General features: G+C 48.5%; 1 protein-coding gene across 1 annotated transcript; it reads left to right on the forward strand.

The window, feature by feature from the left end:
• Positions 1–13960: 13960 nt before the first annotated feature.
• On the forward strand, positions 13961–19128 carry LOC123071056 (non-lysosomal glucosylceramidase). Its single transcript, XM_044494522.1, has 14 exons — positions 13961–14255; positions 14501–14617; positions 14773–14829; positions 14987–15057; positions 15183–15282; positions 15371–15441; positions 15573–15673; positions 15793–15896; positions 15979–16032; positions 16138–16193; positions 16288–16727; positions 16822–16894; positions 17072–17133; positions 17219–19128. Exons 1-14 carry the CDS (start codon positions 14226–14228, stop codon positions 18724–18726), a joined length of 2844 nt encoding a protein of 947 aa, XP_044350457.1. The 5' UTR covers positions 13961–14225; the 3' UTR covers positions 18727–19128.
• Positions 19129–20362: the final 1234 nt, after the last annotated feature.

Raw genomic sequence — 20362 nt, forward strand, 5'->3', positions numbered from 1 at the left:
TAGATTAAAATTGCATGTCAAAAGAAAAAGCATGAGAGACTAGGTGGGTGGGGTATGCACTCTCTTCCAAAGTTTGTACCAAAAACTTCATAGATGCAATAATTAAGCTCTAACCGCAAAACCATTTTCTGGATTTAGACGCAATCATACGGATGCATGCATGCATGCCCCACCCCTTGTTACGCCCTTGGTTCGATCTACACTTACTGGATCTGATTACAAGAATTGGGGGCTGGATGTTCTAGGGTTCTACAGTAACTTGGAAGGGAAATTGGGGAGAGGGTAGCCGCCGCCGCCAGTTTCGTCTTGTCTCTGCCTGCCTCGCTTCGCTTGCCTCCCTCGCTTAAGTACTCGCTAGGTAGTGTATTGATGGGCTGGGTAGCGGTTGTTGGGCCTTCGAGCACGCTTGTCTGGGCCTTGAGCCTTCTCCACTGGTGGGCCACGAACAGGGATCGTAACATTCCCTCCCCCTTCGGAAGCAGCTTGTCCCCAAGCTGGTGCGTCGGGGTACTCTTCCAGTAGCTCGTCTTGGTCCTCCCAAGTGGCTAGTGACGCCGGTTGGTCCGTCCAACGAACCAGGACTTGAGGAACTGGCGTATTGTTGCTGTTGTAGACACGGGTGGCGATGACCTCCACTGGTACCGGACTTGGCGCTGCTTCCACTGGCAGATCAGGCACCACCTGCTCGGTGGGTGGAAGGGCCTTCCGTAGCTGCGACACATGGAAGACTGGGTGGATGGCGCAAGCCGCTGGTAGTTGAAGCTTGTACGCTACCTGCCCCACGCGCTTGATGACCTGAAATGGACCAAAGTACCTAAATGACAGTTTCTGGTTAGCACGAGTAGCCAGAGAACGCTGTATATAGGGCTGGATCTTGAGGAACACCCAATCGCCAACGTCAAAGTGACGGTCAGAACGGTGCTTGTCCGCGGACTGCTTCATTTGCTGCTGGGCACGAAGAAGGTGTTGTCTCAAGAGCGCCTCCATTTGTGCACGGTCCTGGAGCCAGTCTGCCAGGTCCGGAGCCGCACAGGCCAGAGGGTCGATGATGCCAAAGTGGCGAGGGGCGTGACCATACAGGGCTTCAAAAGGAGACGTTCCCAAGGCCGAGTGAGGAGAGGTGTTGTACCAGAACTCTGCCAGAGCGAGCCATGCTGACCATTTGGATGGGCAAGCATGCACGAAACAACGCAGGTACATTTCGAGGCACTGATTGACTCGTTCCGATTGCCCATCCGTCTGCGGGTGTCGTGTCGTACTCATCCGCAGCTCCGTGTGAGTTAGCCTGAAGATTTCTTTCCACATGGTGCTGGTGAATATAGGGTCCCGATCAAAAACGATCGCCTCAGGCAACCCGTTCAGTTTGTAGATGTTGTTGACGAAGGCGAGGGCGACTTGGAAGGCCGTGAATGGATGAGATAGCGGTATGAAGTGGGCATACTGAGAAAACTTGTCCACGACAACAAGGATGCTGTTGTAGCGGGCTGATTGCGGGAGCCCCTCCACGAAGTCCATGGTGATGAGTTCCCATGCCTGCTTGGGCACAGGTAAGGGTTCCAGCAGGCCTGGGTAGCGGACTCGTTCCGGTTTTTCCTGCTTGTAGATCTGACAGTCTTCCACGAACTTCTTGATGTGTTGCTTCACCCCTTGCCAAGTGAACAGACGGCGTACTCTGCGGTAAGTGGCATTGAACCCCGAGTGGCCTCCGATCGCGCCCGCATGCAGAGCCTGGAGAACTTGCTTCTGAAGCGGAACATTGTTGCCAATCCAGACCCGCCCATGCTGCTTGATAATTCCGTCCTGGAGCTTGAAGCCATCGTGGCCCTCTGGCTTTGTTGCCAGCCTAGTAAGCAGCTTTTGAGCCGCTGCGTCCTTCTCATAACCTTGTTGCACCTCCTCCAGCCATACTGGAACTGCTACCGTGATGGCTGCTAGATCACCCTGGGGTGGTCCCGGCCGTCAGGATAGCGCATCTGCTATCCGATTGTCAATCCCCTTTTTGTAGACGATACGGTATCGGAGCCCCAAGAGCTTGGCCATGATCTTTTGCTGCCATGGGGTTGCGAGGTGCTGGTCCTCCAGGTGCACCAAGCTGCGTTGATCAGTGTGGATCACGAATTCGGCGTGCTGCAGGTATGGGCGCCAGTGCTCAACTGCCAGCAGGATGGATAGCCCCTCCTTCTCGTATGTAGATAGCGCCTGGTTCTTCGGGCCCAGGGCCTTGCTGAGAAAGGCGACCGGATGCTTGCCTTGCTGAAGAACTGCCCCGATGCCGCGATCTGATGCATCTGTTTCCACCTCAAACTGGAGCTTGAAATCTGGTAGGGCCAGTACTGGAGCCGTAACCAGCGCCTTCTTGAGCTCCTGAAAGGCTGTCTCTTCTAGTTCTGTCCAATTGAAAATTGTGTTCTTCTTCGGTAGGTCTATCAGGGGTCGACTGATAATGCCAAAGTTCTTCACGAATTTACGGTAGTATCCTGCCAACCCGAGAAAACCCCGGACTTCTTTGACGTTGCTGGGAGTAGGCCATATCTGCACAGCCGTGATGTTTTTGTTATCTGTCCTCACTCCGTCCCCACTGATCTCGTGGCCCAGGTAGGTGAGGCTGGGGCGCGCAAACGAACACTTACTGAGTTTGATCTTGAGCTGATGCTCATGGAGCCGCTGGAAGACTTGTCGCAGCAGGTTAACGTGTTCCTCCAGCGTGGCACTGTGGACCAAGATGTCGTCAATGAAGACTAAAACTCCGTGGCGATTGAGAGGCCCGAGCACTATGTGCATTCCTCCCTGGAACGTGGATGGACCCCCCGTGAGTCCGTAATCCAGCACACGAAACTCGTAGTGGCCATTGTGGGTTTTGAATGCGGTCTTGTGCTCGTCTTCCGGCCTCATGCGTATTTGATGGTACCCTGCCCTCAGGTCAAGGCTGGTAAAGAACTTGGAGCCGGCTAGCTCGTCCAGGAACTCATCTATGATGGGCAGGGGGTAATGATTCTTCACTGTCATAGCATTCAAATGTCGGTAGTCCACACAAAATCGCTAGGTGAGGTCCTTCTTTTGCACTAGCAAGACTGGAGACGCGAAAGGACTGGAGCTTGGAACAATGATGCCTTGGGCGAGCATGTCGGCCACCTGCCGCTCCACCTCGTCCTTCTGGGACGGACTGTATCTGTATGGTCTAATATTGACGGGCTTCGCGCCTGGCAGCAGAGGAATGGTGTGGTCGAACGCACGTTGCGGTGGCAGTCCCCGGGGTTCTGCGAACAGGTGATCATACTCCGCGAGCAACTCAGCCACAACACTCGGAACAGGCAGCTCCGTAGCCTTGATCTCTCCTTCAATTGCAGTACATAGGTGAATGATCCGGGCCACGCCCGAGCACTGCAGAAGATGGTTCAGCTCATCGTTGGATAGTTGCTGGCATTGGGAAGTGTCAGCGCGAGCCCCTTGCAGTTGAACTCGTGCCCCATTGTAGTCAAAGCTCATAGTCTTCTCCCCCCAATGGACATTCATCGGATTGCGCTGAGCGAGCCAATCAATGCCCAGAATCATGTCATATCAGCCCAAGGGAAGGACCTTAAGGTCGGTGTGGAAGGTCACCCCTTGGGTTCTCCACGGGCAGGCTGGCAGCTCCCGGTTGCATTGAAGCACACCTCCATTGGCCACCCGCACAGGCATAGTGTGGTCGCTCACCTTCATGCCACTTAGTTGCTCCGCTAAGGACACACAGACAAAGCTGTGCGAGGATCCAGAGTCAACCAGCATCAACACCTCTCGGTCTTGGACCCACCCATGCAGACGCATAGTCGTTGCAGATTCAGCCCCTTCAACAGCTTCTTCGGAGATGACACAACAGTCGGCCTCCGCCTCACTTGCCACTGACCCAGTTGGGGTGTGCTCATCGGTGGTGGCCGGATCTCCCCGCATCATGTCGATTAGCTCTTCCACGACGTGGAGATGGACAGTTGGGCCGCAGCGGTGGTCACGCCCCCACCGCTCTCCACATGTGAAGCACAGACCCCTCGCTCGGCGGTAGGCTCGCAGTGCAGCAATTCGGTCTTTTGACGGGGCGTGTGCTGCTTCGACCGCGCGACGGTCCGCGCTGCGTGTCTCTGGGGGCGCTAAAGGCTTGGGCGGTGCCGACGGTGGTGGGGGAGGGAGCGGCAAGGCCGTTCGGGGCACTGGCCTCGCTGTCGCCACCGGCGTGTACCGGCGATCTTCGCGCTTGTCCTCCCTGCGCATCGCCTCCATCACCTCCTCCTGTAAGCAAGCAAGATCGAGAGCAGCATCGAGTGTTCTTGGACGATGTAATACCACAACGGCACGAATTTCCTTCTGTAGTCCATCAATGAAATGCGTAATGAAGTATGTAGGTTCCCAAGATGCATGATGAGCCACCAGGTTATGCATAAACTGAGTAAACTTCTCTGCATATTCAGTCACCGCCCCCGTCTGCCGCAGCCTATTGAACTGACGCAACAACGATTGGAACTCCTCTCGCCCGAATTGCTCGCACACAGCCATAGCAAACCCCTCCCACTCTTGGTAAACTAGATGAGCCTTAGTGGATTGCAACCAGGATAGCGCCCCGTCGATGAAGTACATCGCGGCGCAACTCACCCATGTATCTAGACTCAAGGTGCAAACGCGAAAGTATGCTTCGCACTTAAGACGCCAAGCACGTGGTCCATCACCATCAAATAGAGGAAATTCCAGGCGCGGTGGCGGTGGATAGCGAGCAAAACCGAACCCCCTTTCCCCCGTGTATGAGCTCTCTCCGAACGGTAGATGAGAATCGAACGTACCCGTGACCGGAGGCGCCCGCGGGGATCGATACCCCGGTGACATCCCCCGGTGATCTGTAGTCCTGCCGTGGCCGATTGGCCTGTGGCTGCCGCCACCTTGCATATGTGCCCCTTCGGATAGCCTAGCGAGATTGGTCTCCACCGCCTGAGCAATCAGGGGCGGCAGATCCAGCAGCCTGGGCGGGGGCTGCGGCGATGGGTTTGACGGCAAGGGAGCCGCCGACGCGCCCTCCACGCCCTTGCCCTTCTCTTGCAGCAAACCCCGCAGATCACCCACCTCTGCACGGAGCTCGTCGACGGATCGCTCGATCGCTGGCTTCCACCCTTGGAGATCGAGCACCACCGGGTGGATAGCGTCGATCTTCGCCGACATCGCCGAGATGACCGCCGTCAGGTCCGCTATGGCCTTAGTTTGCTCCTCCATCGCGGTCGCCTTGTCGTGTCGCGTCTAAATAATCGATGGGAACCGGCCGGCCAGCTTGCGCCGATCGGCGGGAGAGTGATGGGTAGAAGGCTCTGATTACCAACTGTTACGCCCTTAGTTCGATCTACACTCACTGGATCTGATTACAAGAATTGGGGGCTGGATGTTCTAGGGTTCTACAGTAACTTGGAAGGGAAATTGGGGAGAGGGTAGCCGCCGCCGCCAGTTTCGTCTTGTCTCTTCCTGCCTCGCTTCGCTTGCCTCCCTCGCTTAAGTACTCGCTAGGTAGTGTATTGATGGGCTGGGTAGCGGTTGCTGGGCCTTCGGGCGCGCTTGTCTGGACCTTGAGCCTTCTCCACTAGTGGGCCACGAACAGGGATCGTAACACCCCTGCTTGCCATAAATCGTCTTCTTTGTCCATCCCACCTTCTTCTCCCTTCCTAGACCTAGGGTATCACCCCCAACTCCTGGTGAAGGAGCAAAGTTAGAGAACCGTGTGAGAAAGATAAGGTTAGTATGATAATAATGCTGACAAAGGTAGAAGATGGAGATAACTGGACATAGAGCAGACCATGTCATCATCCGTGAATGGCAGACACAAATTCAAAAGCATTAACTTTACAACCATGTTTGGAATCCCGAAAAGCCATAAAAGCCATAGTAAAATCATAGGAATGCTATTTCCGTAGGAAACGTTCATTTCCTTTCCTTTGGAGTGCAAGAATCGTAGGGAAAGTGTAGGATAGAAGTAAGGTTCCCTTCGATTTTTAGGGCATCTTTCTTTCACATGATAAAAACAGACATGCACATATTTTTTTTAAACATGTTACCATGACATGTGGAATCTTAGAGGAATCGAAGACACTCAAATTGCTAGTTGCATCACAGAGAAAACATAAGAATTAGATATAAAAATAATGAAATGCGAATGGAGGGAGATAAGCTCATATCTGATTCTTATAGAAGAGTGAACCCTCGAACCCGGGTCAGCGACAACTCACCTTGAAGCTGTCTACCACTAGACGTCAGGAGAGGTCTCACAAGAATTAGATATCATACTTCCGGGCTTATCCATCTCCAAATCAATTAGCCTACTCGCACTTGGGAAGAGCCTCCTAGCGCCATGGCGAGTGCGTCCTGTTTTCACTCAAGCCACCTAGGTTCGAAAAAGTTAAGGAGGACACTTCCCCCTTGGCCTTTTTTAGTTAGCCTACTGGCAAAGTACGTAGAATTCTTCCCCAAAAAAAAAAAGAAAGGATGGATTCTCTTCAAAAACTGAGGTAAAGAAAAGTTTTTTTTCCTTTTTGCAGTTTTGCACATGCTTTCAAATATGAGTGTGACTAGATCCCAGTCGACTGAGACTTAATCAATTGATATGGTAGATAGGAAGAAGAAGAAAAAAAAACTAAAAAGAAAAATTTACATAGATCTTCCTGCAAGATCAAACAAATATAACATCCACCGAGTCTCGACTTGGTTAAACTGTTCAAATATTTGGTACTCTGCCCTCTTGGCTGTGGACCCATGACGTGTAGTAATACTAGTCAACAGATCTTGCCGGGTCAACTCTAGACCAGGCATAAAGATCCATGAGCAGAGCAGCTGCCCACACCCACAGCATCCAGTTGGAGGCGAGAGCAACCGTACCACACACCAAATCTACAAACTGCCTGCGCTGGCGTGGATACCTTGGAGATCATCATAAGATGAGAAGCTTCTTGCCTCTGTGCGCGCTCCTCCTCGTCCTGCTCTGCTTGGCGAGCCTCATGGACGTCACGGAAGGAAGGTTCCGAGCCGCAGGCGGCGGAGCACGAAGCAGCAACAGCAGCAGCGGCGGCAGCCCGGGTACCCTGAGCGGCGGCACCTGGGCGGCGTGCGTCGGCTCCACACTGCTCGCCGCGGCGCCCATGCTGCTTTAAGCTGCTCTGCATCAGCCAGCACCTAGCGATTTCGTGATACGGCTGGCTAGCAGCCCAGCATATGTGATTTGTGTGGTGTGCAGTTTGGGGTCAAGATGCATGGAGTTGGATACATTTTCTTCCTCTCCCTCGACTCCTTCGGATGGCATTTTCTTCCTCTCGCTTGACTCCTTCGGATGGCAGCTTTATGTGATTGCAGTGTGTTTTCCCAATTCAAAATACTCTTACTTTGTCATATTACGATATCTACATCGTCTTCAAAATAGTACTTTGTCATTAATTTCCGCGCAAACATGCCTCATGCCAAGGTAATTTAGATGCAGGGCCTAGTGATATCAACCTGGTATTTTAGATGCAGGGTCAAACGAAATGTTTGACTAGTAACATATACCCCCTCCGTCCGAACATTCTTGTCTTAGATTTATCTTTTTTCGATAAAGTGCATTTTTATTGACTCAAAATGTAGCATCAAGCGGATACAAAATATAATAAGCATTACCCGTCTTCTGCATAACTAAGATGCACACAGCCAAATAAAAACAAATTGAAAGAAGACAAAAAAAGACGACATATCAGCAACAATAGGATCATACAGGACCGACAGTCCGCCTATGTCGAAGGAGTTGGTGCGGCTATCCATAGATTATGCTGCCACCCATGCTGGGCGAAGACCTTCCTGGCCACCCGCTCCAACCGCGTACACACCGTCTTGAATAACGGTTGATACTGCGTTCGGTGTAGTGTAGACCACGTACTTGGAGAAAGGAGAACTTCCCGCCTATAATGTTGGGTTGGCAACCTACCCATTCGTTGAAGTACTTCCTTCATACAGCCCAAAGAAAGGCGGCTAAGCCGTCTTAGTTCGTGAACAATGACCCAGATGCATAAACAGGTGCATAAAAAAGAAATCAAGTTTGGGAAATGGTACCTGGCTAGTATTTATGCCGAAATCTAGTGACACTATTTACTATTATTATAGTCAAGAAGTAAATAGTAAAGGCTTTGGCCATTGGCAACCCTTACCTAACTTCTCACTTAAATGTTTACTCGCGTTACGTTCATTCAGAACGAGCTTAATCACAATACCCCTCTGGAGGACATACCTGGACGGCTTAAGCTCTTCCTAATGAAAGAAAAGCTGTCTAGTATGTGACAAGATGTCATTCAGGAATTTGTGGCGCTTTATCAAAGAATAGGGCCTTATCTACCGATCGAGCCCTACTTGGTCAATGAAGCGCTTCGTTCCTATCTGGACCATATTCACGCAACTGATTCTTTCACTGTTCTCCAAGCGTCTTATCAAGATCTGCGGGAGAATAAGGGAGGATCTGTTTTCTTTAGAGATGTTGTTTCCCACAACCGGGATCTCCTTGAGGCGGAAAGCTAAGCGAGTGCGTACATAGGAAAATAACCTGCAAAGGAGAGGTGTTTTTGCACTCGAAAACCAAACCATTTCTACATAGCCAGAGTACCCATAATAAGGCATATGCTCCCATCCGAATTAGCATTTTGAACCTATTTGAAATGCCGTCCAACCAATGACTAAAAATATTGGCAACACATGTGGGTGGATACAAATTGGACGCTATTTAGATGACTGACCATGTAGAGCATGCAAACTTGCATTGAAAAAAGAGGTGTTTGATTGTCTCGTCATGAGTACAAAAACTACACTTCTTACTTCCGTGCCAATTGCGCGGGCGAGATTGTCTTTGGTTAGCACAACTCCCTTTCGAAGATACCACATAAAGATTTTAACCTTCAGTGAAATCTTCGACATCCAAATTTTCTTGTTATTATCCACTGGGACCTCTGAATGCATTAGCGCACGATACATAGAGTCGACTGTGAAGGACCCAGATGTAGTGAGGTTCCAGCGAAACACATCCCGTCCTTGTGTCAGGTTTATCGACCCCAATCGAGATAATAAATTTTGCCATGACAAAAGACGGGGGCCAATCAAATCCTGCCTAAAAGAAATATTCGACGGAAATGAACTAAGCACCTGTGCTAGAGTATCATTCTTATCGCGAACAATGCGGTACAAAGCTAGATATTGTCCTTGGAGGCTGGCATTGCCTAGCCAGTTGTCCTCCCAGAAACGAATCTCTGACCCATCTCTTATCGCGAAGGATCCAAAATGGAAAAGGTGTTTCTTCACCGCCATTAGACCAGCCCAAAATTGTGAGTCACCGGGTTTCCAATAGGCCTGTGACACATCTTTTTGGCCTAGATACTTATTGTGCGGCAGGGTTTGCCAAACGCCATCCTCATTAAGTAGTTTGAACAACCATTTACTAAGTAAGGCATCATTCTGGACCTAAAGGTCATGAATGCCAAGTCCACCTTGGTCTTTTGACCTACAAACCACACTTCATTTGGTTAGCCTATAACTTTTCTTTTCACGGCCCCCTTGCCAAAAGAGTCTGGATCTGAAATAATCCAGCCTCTGCAAGACCCCTCTTGGGAGTTGGAAAAAAGAGAGCATACAGAGAACCATATTTGTAAGGACTGAGTTGATTAAGACCAGTCGTCCTCCAATAGAGAGCAACTTGCCTTCCCAACTACTCAACCGTTTCTCTAAGCGCTCCTCTACATGTTTCCACTTCGCATTAGTGAGACGCCGATAATGAATCGAAATTCCCAAATATTTAATCGGAAATTGGCCTTGTGCACAACCAAATAGGTCGGCATACTTAGCCGCTGCCTCCCTGGCTTCTCCAAAGCAGAACAATTCACTTTTATGGAAGTTAATTTTAAAGGCTAACATCTGCTCAAACGCTGAAAGCAATATTTTAAGGTTTCGAGCCTTATCCAGGTCATGTTCCATAAAAAGAATTGTATCATCAACATATTGCAGAATAGAGAGGCCACCATCCACAAGGTGGGGCACTACTCCTGCAATTTGACCGTCCTGCTTGGCACGATCAATCAGAATAGACAACATGTCAGCCACGATGTTAAATAACATTGGAGACATGAAGTCACCCTGTCGTAGTCCTTTTTTTGTCTTAAAGTAATGGCCTATGTCATCATTGACTTTGACAGTCACACTACCTCCAGTAACAAAATTTTGGATCCACTCGCGCCATTTATCGGAGAATCCTTTCATTCTTAGGGCCTGTTGAAGGAACGACCATTTGACCTTATCATAGGCCTTTTTGAAGCCATCTTGAAAACTACTCCACTCATAGGTCTTAGATGTATCTAGATACGCATGTACCTAATACTAAAACATGACTTCATACATCTGTATTTAGACAAATCTAAGACAAGAATTTTGGGATGGAGGGAGTATATAATACAAAAGGACTCCTATGTTTTATATCAGAGATAGTAATCCCGCAATTTTTTTATCAGAGATAGTAGTTTCTTTTCCCTTTGGAGGGAGGATAGGACGTAATAGTTGGTTAACCATAATTAGAATATCCTCCTAACATGTTTGGTGACAGTGCAATGGATTATGATTTTGTTGCAAACTAACCTCGTGGTGGAATTTTCCGCCTGGGTTCAAGTCTTAGACTTGTATTGATGTAATGATGTTTGCATTTTTCCTCGATTTATTTTAAGATGTAACTATTTTTAAGTGATGTAGGTTATGTGCTCATCGACAGCGAGACACATGTGGTAACTTCATCAATCTCAAGTCTAACCGCCGGCTCACTACCGAGGAGGTGCTCATAGAGGTAGTATGAGGTAGAGCGTGCGCGCGTTTATAGGATATGTTTCTGTATATATTTGTGACTGTCTGTGTTTTGCAAAAGAGAAAAGTTATCCATTCAAAAATCATTTATTTTGTTGTTCGTTTAACCAAGGCATCTCTAGCTTCGTGGCAATTTTTCACAACTTATAAAATAAGCACGCCATAGCACAGTCAAACAATTCAACGACTACATCCCAAGCCTTAGTGCGTCCACTAGATGTTGAACCGCTTTTTGATTTCGGCTTGCATGATTATGACTTGTCCCTATTGTACTTTCTCTGCATCAAAACACAAGACGTTTTTTCATTTTGCATAGAGCATAAAAACCATCTTACATTTTATTACGGAGGGAGTAGTTTTTGTCTTTGGGATAAATCAAATAAGGGCCAACTATGTTTTTTCTTTTTTCTCGAAAAAAGGGACTCCCCGGCCTCTGCATCAAAAAAATGCATACGGCCAACTTATATAAATAGGCAAATAGATTCAACAAAGGTCTTACAATCTGAACGACATGAAAAAAAAAGCTCACAGAAAGCACAACAAAGTAAGCAACCATGATGCCACAACCGGGCTGGCAAAAGAAAGATAGGAAAACTAATTGACTATCCTATTACATGACCGCCATCCAAACCGGTCGAAAATAGCCCAAGCTACCATCTCCCACCGGATAGATCCAGTAACCAAACGCTCCCTGGCCTCCGCCGAAGTTAGTAGCGACCACATACGGATCAACGCAGTGGCCCGAAAGATAACCTGCAAAAAATGAATATTTGTTGATCTATTAAAAACCAAATCATTCCTGCAGTTCCAAAGGGCCAACTATGTACTTTAGCATCAAGATGATGATAGCTACCTCGATGGCGTTTTTCTCCTCGACAGCATGTGTGCATTTTTGTGTGAGTTGCCAGGTTGCCTGAATGTGCCTTTGTTTTCGGGACGTGTTGTGACAATTTTTGCTCGGTTTTTCATTAATTAATTAACTAGGCAACTCTCTTCTTCTCTTCGAATGAATCGAGATTCACAGGGCCAACTTAAAAAAACAATTCGTGGCACAATTATCTGCCAGTAAATAACCAATCACAACAACACGAGTTGGAGGGATGGCGCTGATGGTGGAGCTTGATGGAACGCATGCATCTCACATGAAAGGACATACTTGCCCCAAAGAGGGTGTTTTGTTGGGAGTAATTAGAGCTAGAGCATAAGACTTGAAGGGGTACACGAATTTAAATCTATTGTTTAGTTAGGGGATCAGGAATTGAGAAGGGATTAGAAATGAGAATTCATATCCCAACTCCCACCATTTTATTTACATGTGACGGGGTGGGAGTTGGAAATGAATTGTTTTAGTAAGTCCATCTTAACTTTTCACCATAACTTACGTTATCTTCTGTTATCTAGCCCCGCATCAATTATGACAAACCAAACAAGGGAATTAAGTTTTGGCGCAAATCTCGACACATAATTTCTATCATGCGTCAATAAAACGACTCATCTCATGTCTAAACTCAATACAACTCCTTAATCTAAACTCACATTTTTCTTTCAATATTGCCAAACACACTGTTGGTGATTTTGGTGTTAATGACAACATGATTAGTGACGTCATTATGTGCTTGAGTATGTAAACAATGTATTGGATCATTCGAAGGCAAACAAGTATGGTGGAAGGCCCCCATTCATAAAGTGAAAAGAGACCCATCCCAATGATTTTTGACTTGTTTGGGTCATTAAGAAAGCCGTACTGTCATGCACTTTGGAGTAAGAGGTGGGAATCAACTCACTTACACACATACTCCCTCTGTCCATATCTAGACAAATCTAAGACAAGAATTTTAGGACGGAGGGAGTATGTTGCATCAGCAAAACTCATCCAGAGTCAAGAGAGCTATTATATAAATCCTCTGCTTTGTAGCTATTATTTGTACCCTGGAATCTCTACTCTCTAGGGCCTGGAACATCCGGCCAGCCTTCGGGTTGTCCCGAAGCTTGCAAATCCCAAGTTGCAACTCTCTAGGGCCTGGAACATCCGGACTACCTTTGGCCAGCCTCTGGGTTATTCAGAATTATGCAACTCCAGAGTTGTAGCTCTTTAAGAAGACTAGAGCTTGTCTAGAACCTCTGCAGCAACTCAGAGCCTCCGAGGCATGCAAACTGTATGTGTAACGGTTGGATTTTTGGGGCCACATATATAAGTCCACCTCTATCCCACGAGGAAGGTGACGACTTCATTCATCTCTCCTTTATTTTTTGGAGATCTCCGTCCCTAGCAAACCAATGTTGGCCAAACTTTAGGGGGAGATCCGGATCCACACTTTCACAAAAGCGAAAGTTGAATCCCCTTGAATCCTCAGTAGATCCTACTCAGAGATCCAAAGACGGTATCAAGCTTTACTCATAGTGCACCATTTTTGTAAGGATCTGTGTAACTTTTTTTGTTTTCAAATAACGCTCCAGTAAGGATTGCTGTACTTTTAGTATATGGCCTTTGCCCTTTTCACAAGAAAGAAACTTCGGACTTGGAAGTCAACAACTGGCTGCTACTAGTGGGCAGTGGCTGCCAAGCGCTAAACATGGAGGGAGAAAAAGCGACACTTTAACAGAAAATCATGTTTTGTACAATACTTTAGCTAGTCTATCCTATGGAGCCCTGTGCGCCAAGCCGCCAGCCAGTGGATTACAAAAATGTACAACATAGAACATACTCATTGTCAGACACCCCGGCTGCTATTTTGATTGTACAAGTCAAGAATCACCAATAGTGTGTGACACACTAGCACACATCATGGAGGGCTTCTAGTAATAACTACTCCCTCCGTCCCATAATGTAAGACGTTCTTTGACACTATGGGACAGATGGGACAGAGGGAGTAGTAACTTTTGTCCCTTCTCACATGATGTGGGAACCAGGTCCATTTTACAATCTGAAACTGCACACCCATATGGTTAATCATCCAAAAGATTTTTGTCAGTGAGGATTGTGATTGGGAGCATGAATAGTGAATTCATTATTCAACAGCTCCGACGACTGTGATGTGCCTATTTTTTTTTCCACGCACCTACAAACAGCCCAAAATATCTAATTTGACGCCACCCCATCCTTCTAGTCATCTTCATTTTCGTCAGCTCGGCCGGCTGCTTCTTCATTTTCTTCATCTTGTTCTCGAGTGAGTTATATAAACAGCAAACTTGAGTAACCCCTGAAAGAGCTGAGCATTTCAGGTTCAGGTGTTTTCTCTCCTCCTCTTGTGTAGGTGGTTCTCGGTGCATAGATGCTTGGTTTCTTTTAAGTTTGAGGAAAATTCCGTTATTCCAGTTGTTGATTTCATGTGTATTTATTCCAATGAAATTAACTCCTTCATCGGTTTCTGAAGATGGGAAGTTCAGAGCCAGAACGAGCAGAGGTATCTTCTGAAACATCAATTCCATTTCTTTGGCTCCCCCTTAATCTGGTGCAATTACTCGACTGAATGTACTTTTCAAGTGGAGCTCAATGTTCTTCTGCCTCTAGGATTTTCAACTTGTGATCAATTGTTTTCTTGGATGATTTTCTAATTAAGATGCCGCTGATTGTTTCAACCTGTTACTCCGTACATCTTATATGCTGTGAGCAAGTAAAACTGGTCTGACATGGTTGTTCTTACTTCAGGCACACTTGCTCGTCGACTGTGCTCAGCCACCAGCAAGAACTTGGCAGAGAAAATTCGATGATGAAGGCAAGAAGGTTGCTGCGTTTAGCATGACTATGAATGATCTCATGACAATGGTAAGTAAGCATATGAACAGGGACTGTGGCTTTTGGCTTTCACATTTAGAACCAAGAAAGCATGGCTATGAATGATGCCATGGCAATTGTAAGTAAGCATATGAACACTGACCATTGCTACATAAACACTGACCATGACCCTGGTTGTGCTGCAGGTGCCCTTTATCGCTAAAATGCTTCGACTATACGTCCAAGAAAGCGCGAAAGGCCAAGTGAGTCACTCTTCTGTCATTTAACATTCAGCTAATCTGTCAACGAGCATGCACCTGCTGTTGAAATTGTCGATGCAAATTACTCTGCCTAGTCAGTACTCAGTAATCAGTGAAATTGCTAAACAATCATTATCTTGTTTTTTTTTTTTTTGCCAAGGCTTCGGTCTATGATCCTTTCAGGAAGTGGATGGACAACTGCTACCGTGGGGTACCCCTCGGCGCACTAGGGCAAGTACTTCCGTTGTTTCTGGCCTTGGTTTTGCCCTGAAACTTGCCGGTTGTCACATTCATGCAGCTACCTGAACTTCAGATGACACTTCTATTCAAAGCACGTTCTCTTCTTCTTTTTTCAGTTCAGGAAGCATAGGGAGAAGCTACAGAGGGTACTTTCAGCATTTTCAAATATTCCCCAGGGTGTACGAAGAGAAGCCTATCCTAGCCAACCAGTTCTCTGTAATAAATTTACACTTTCTTCCTTGACATGCAATGCTCAATTAGCTGTGGAAAAACGTCTCATGTTTAACTGTATTTACTTGTCTAGGCATTCGTTTCGCGTCCCAGCGGGAAGAGCTACTCCACGGTGTTGTCCGCACCGAATGCCGATGTCCTGAAGTAAGCAGTGAAAGCATCACAAGCTCACCTGCATTTCATTCATCTGATTATGACAGCCAGAAATACCCTTTACTGGTTCTAAAGAAAAAGAAAAAGAAAAAAGAAATACCCTTTACTGTGCAAATTTGCAGGGGAATAGATAAAGCCGGTATCGGATCTTGGGACTGGAAACTGAAAGAGAAGAATTGCACCTACCATGGCTTGTTCCCAAGATCCTGGACTGTATATGATGGTACAATCCTGACTGACAGTACATCATTGCCAATTTACCTGACAGAGATGTTTGTCGCCAGGAACGATTAGTTTTGTCTGGCAGAACCTTCTAATTTATCTTCCATAATTGCAATGTAGGTGAGCCTGACCCTGAAATCAAGATCACCTGCCGTCAGATATCACCCTTCATCCCTCACAACTACAAAGAGAGCAGCTTCCCGGTTGCGGTTTTCACCTTTACGGTACATTTCCTTCTTCAGAAAACTAATCCAATCATCCAACATTAGTTGTTGTTCAGCATAAAAACTTTGATGCTTGCACCAGGTACAAAATTCAGGGAGCACACCTGCAGATGTCACATTGCTCTTCACGTGGGCAGTAAGTGCAAGCCAACACTCTGCTCTTCACTACTGACACAAGTACACAACATGTCTGTACTTCGCAGCAAGTATTTGGCCCTAATTTCCTTGTTCATCCGTGTAGAATTCCGTGGGCGGAAAATCGGAACTGACCGGAAATCACACCAACTCCAGGATGAAGTAACGACCACGACAGATTCGTCTGATGCGATGTGGTAACAGGCAGCAAATCTCTCTGACAATGAGAACGTCTTCCTTTCCTTGGTGCGTGCAGAGCGCGAGACGGCGTCCATGGCGTCCTCCTCCACCACAGGACGGCGGACGGGCACCCTCCGGTGACATTCGCGATCGCGTCTCAGGAGACCGGCGGCGTCCGCGTAACCTGCTGCCCGTCCTTCGCGATGGGCCCGTCCGTTCCCGGCGGCGAGCAGTTCACGGCCAAGGACATGTGGGAGGAGGCCAAGAACCGCGGGTCCTTCGGCGGGGCGCCGAGAACGTCGGCGTCGTCGAGACCTGGATCGTCCATCGGGGCGGCGGTCGCGGCGGCGACGACGGTGCCGGCGGGAGGCACGCGTGCGGTGTCGTTCGCGCTCTCGTGGTCGTGTCCCGAGGTGAAGTTCCCAGCCGGGAGAACCTACCACCGGAGGTACACCAAGTTCCTCGGCCTGGATCGGGACGCGGCTGCTGAACAATTGGCCCACGACGCCCTCCTCGGTGAGATTTCCATGGATCATTGGTCGGTGAAGATTTCTGAAATCCCTCTCAAGATTGAGATTTCTGAAAGCTTTCTTATGCTTGCATGTACTAGAACACATGAAGTGGGAGTCCCTGATCGAGGAGTGGCAGAGGCCTGTTCTGCATGACAAGAGGTTGCCTGAATGGTAGGAAATTCAGATCAACCTCAGGGTCAATCACTCATATGATTTCCATTAAACTGACTAATTATTGAACTGACCACTGACAATTTCTTTACTGACTTGCATCATTAGACAAAGAAAATGTATCTACTTGATCATGATTTGGGTTCTAGATCAGGTGGTGACACGATTGTTTTTCAGGTATCCGGTTGCGCTGTTCAACGAGCTTTACTATCTCAACGCTGGAGGCACAATTTGGACAGGCAATGAACACTGATCCGATTGAACTCTGAGGTCACATGTTTATCTTGGACAATGGCCCAAAATCTTAACTTTTCATTGTCACAGATGGGCTGCCTCCGAAGAAGACCAGCTTTGCTTCCTCAAATTCAAAGTACGGGTCGACGACGACGGAGTCCTTCTCTCTCGACGGGTTCCATCCAGGCGATCCTGCAGCGGACGGCATCCTGCGCGCAATGGCGACGGCGGAGGAGCGGCTGGAAGCATCGTCGGCGTTCGGCACGGCCCTGCTCGGCGACGGCGAGGAGAGCGTGGGGCGGTTCCTGTACCTGGAGGGGATGGAGTACCACCTGTGGAACACCTACGACGTCCATTTCTACGCCTCCTTCGCGCTGCTCTCCCTCTTCCCGGAGCTCGAGCTGAGCCTCCAGCGCGACTTCGCCAGGGCCGTCCTCCACCACGACCCGCGCCCCATGCGCACCCTCGACGGCGCCACCGTCCCCCGCAAGGTCCTCGGCGCCGTGCCGCACGACGTCGGCCTGCGCGACCCCTGGTTCCAGCTCAACGCCTACATGATCCACGACCCGGCGCGCTGGAAGGACCTCAACCCCAAGTTCGTCCTCCAGGTGTACCGCGACGTCGCCGCCACCGGGGACGCCGCGTTCGCGACGGCCGTGTGGCCCGCGGTGTACCTGGCCATGGCGTACATGCACCAGTTCGACCGTGACGGGGACGGCATGGTGGAGAACGAGGGCCGCCCCGACCAGACGTACGATTTTTGGTCAGTTTCCGGCGTCAGCGCCTACACCGGCGGTCTCTGGGTCGCGGCCCTCCAGGCGGCGGCCGCCATGGCGCGCGTCGTCGGCGACCACGGCTCGGAGGGGTACTTCCTCGAGCGGTACGGAAGGGCGCGGCGCGTGTACGACGGCGAGCTCTGGAACGGCGCCTACTTCGACTACGACAACAGCGGCGGCGCGACCAGCAAGTCCATAATGGCCGACCAGCTCGCCGGGCAGTGGTACGCGCGCGCGTGCGGGCTGGAGCCGATCGTGGAGGAGGATAAAGCACGCAGCGCGCTGGGGACGGTGCTGGACTACAACGTGATGCGGGTGCAGGGCGGCGCGGTGGGGGCCGTGAACGGGATGCGGCCGGACGGCGCCGTGGACACGTCCTCCATACAGTCGAGGGAGGTGTGGCCCGGGGTCACCTACGCCGTGGCCGCCGCCATGGTCCACGAGGGCATGCCGGAGGCGGCGTTCCGGACGGCGAAGGGCGCGCACGACGCTGGGTGGGGCAGGGACGGGTTCGGGTACGCGTTCCAGATGCCGGAGGCGTGGACGGCCGACGGCGGCAGCGGGTACCGGTCGCTACACTACATGCGGCCTCTCTGCATCTGGGCGATGCAGTGGGCGCTGTCGCCGCCGGAGCTCCACAGGGACGTCAGGGTGTTGCCGGGTTCGGTGTCCGCCGTGGCGTCGCCGGCGGAGGTGGTCCTGGCGCGGGAGAAGTTCGAGAAGGTGGCCGGCATGCTGAGGCTGCCGGAGGAAGAGCAGCACAAGGGATATCTCAGAGCTCTGTACCAAATTCTCCGCCAGATGCTGCTCCCGGCATCCTGATTCGAACTTCCAACTTCACAAACGATTCTATATGATGCCTTGTGGCGCCGATTGCCTCTCATATCTCTCCGGCGACCGTTAATTTTCTGCGGTGTGATCTGTCGCAAAAGATTCAGAGCAAAGTGCACTGTAGTTCAGTGAGTAAAGGGCACTGTAGGTCATTGAATTCTTAAAATCGTCTTCTGAGTCCCGAAGTGCAGATGTCATGTACTCCCTCCCTTCCAAAATAGATGACCCAACTTTATATTAACTTTGTATTAAAGTTAGCATAAAGTTGAGTCATCTATTTTAGAACGGAGGAAGTAAGGCACAATATATGGCTAGAAAGTGCATGGATGAATCCGTGTACATATGAACCCATTTTAAAAAAAATATTTCTAAATGCTAAAAATATCTGAAAATGGTTGCATGGATACGTCTTCATTTTCTATGTGTGCGCATAAAGTTTCACGAAAAAACAACCTTTTCTGTGACGTGTGCAAAAAAGACAAAAAATTATGTCGTGAAACGCTATTTAGAAGCACTGAAATTTGTCTTTCTTACAGAGACAAAACAAAAAGACATTTTTTCATAAAACTTATGCCGTGCACACACATTTGCGAACATGTATGCATGAAATTTTCTTTTGAATTTTTTGCCTTTTTAAAATGTGCTTCAAGTGCATTTTTTGAAAAGTGGGTGCATATGCCCTTGGGTGCAGGAGGTGCCCTCTCTTCAGACTATTCAAGTGTTGAATTGGTCGTTTGAACCTGGATGACATATTGCACTTAAAAAATCTAGCAGACGATGATTTTCATATTTCGAGGTCCTATTACAAAACAGTAAAACGGAACTACCTACGAACCACCACAATGTTTTACCACCGTCAGCCATACGATCAAGCATATTAATGGACAAATCGCTCGGTGGGACGTTTTCACCTCGTCACGATTCATTCGCTAAGGGCCGCTGCTCGGTAAACTGAGCTAGCTATCACCTCGCTCCTCGGGCTGATCTGCCGCGAAATAGGCCCTATAGGCCCAGCCACAGTATTATTCAAACCTTTTGACAAGCCCCCGAGGTGGTTTTTATGTATTTATTTGGGCCGATGCTAAGAAAACGAATATATTTGGGCCTACGCTGCCTAGGTTCCTCTAATTGGAAAAATACAACCATCGTGTATACAAGTACAAATGACGATGACATAAAAAAAAGTTAGGTATTAGAGCTTGCAATTGTCTTTTCTCTTCTTCTTGATATCTGTCTCTAAAACAGAATCATTTGGCAACAAATTATTCAAACAAGTTTCCTTCTGCTTCATCAACCTATACTAATGTACATCAACACATAAACTTGAGCACTTCCGCTAATAGCAGTTGATTTTATTTTATATTCCCAAGTACATCGAACGTTTCTCGACGTCTCCACTTTATATTTTGCTCCAATGATAGTAGGAAAGTATCTTTCCTTCTTATCATGAATAAGGGTGAAAAAAAACTAAACATATTTGCTATTGCTCTGTTAACACCACCTTGGGTTCTTAGTTTGAGTTAAGTAGTTTAATTCCATAAACTTGCGTGTATGTAAGAATTTGTCATTACATGCATTTTAGGGCCTCCATTCAAAATTACGTATATGCACTCTAAACATATTGGTG

Source organism: Triticum aestivum, chromosome 3B, assembly GCF_018294505.1.
Source record: "Triticum aestivum cultivar Chinese Spring chromosome 3B, IWGSC CS RefSeq v2.1, whole genome shotgun sequence".
In the NCBI taxonomy this organism is placed as follows: Eukaryota; Viridiplantae; Streptophyta; class Magnoliopsida; order Poales; family Poaceae; genus Triticum; species Triticum aestivum.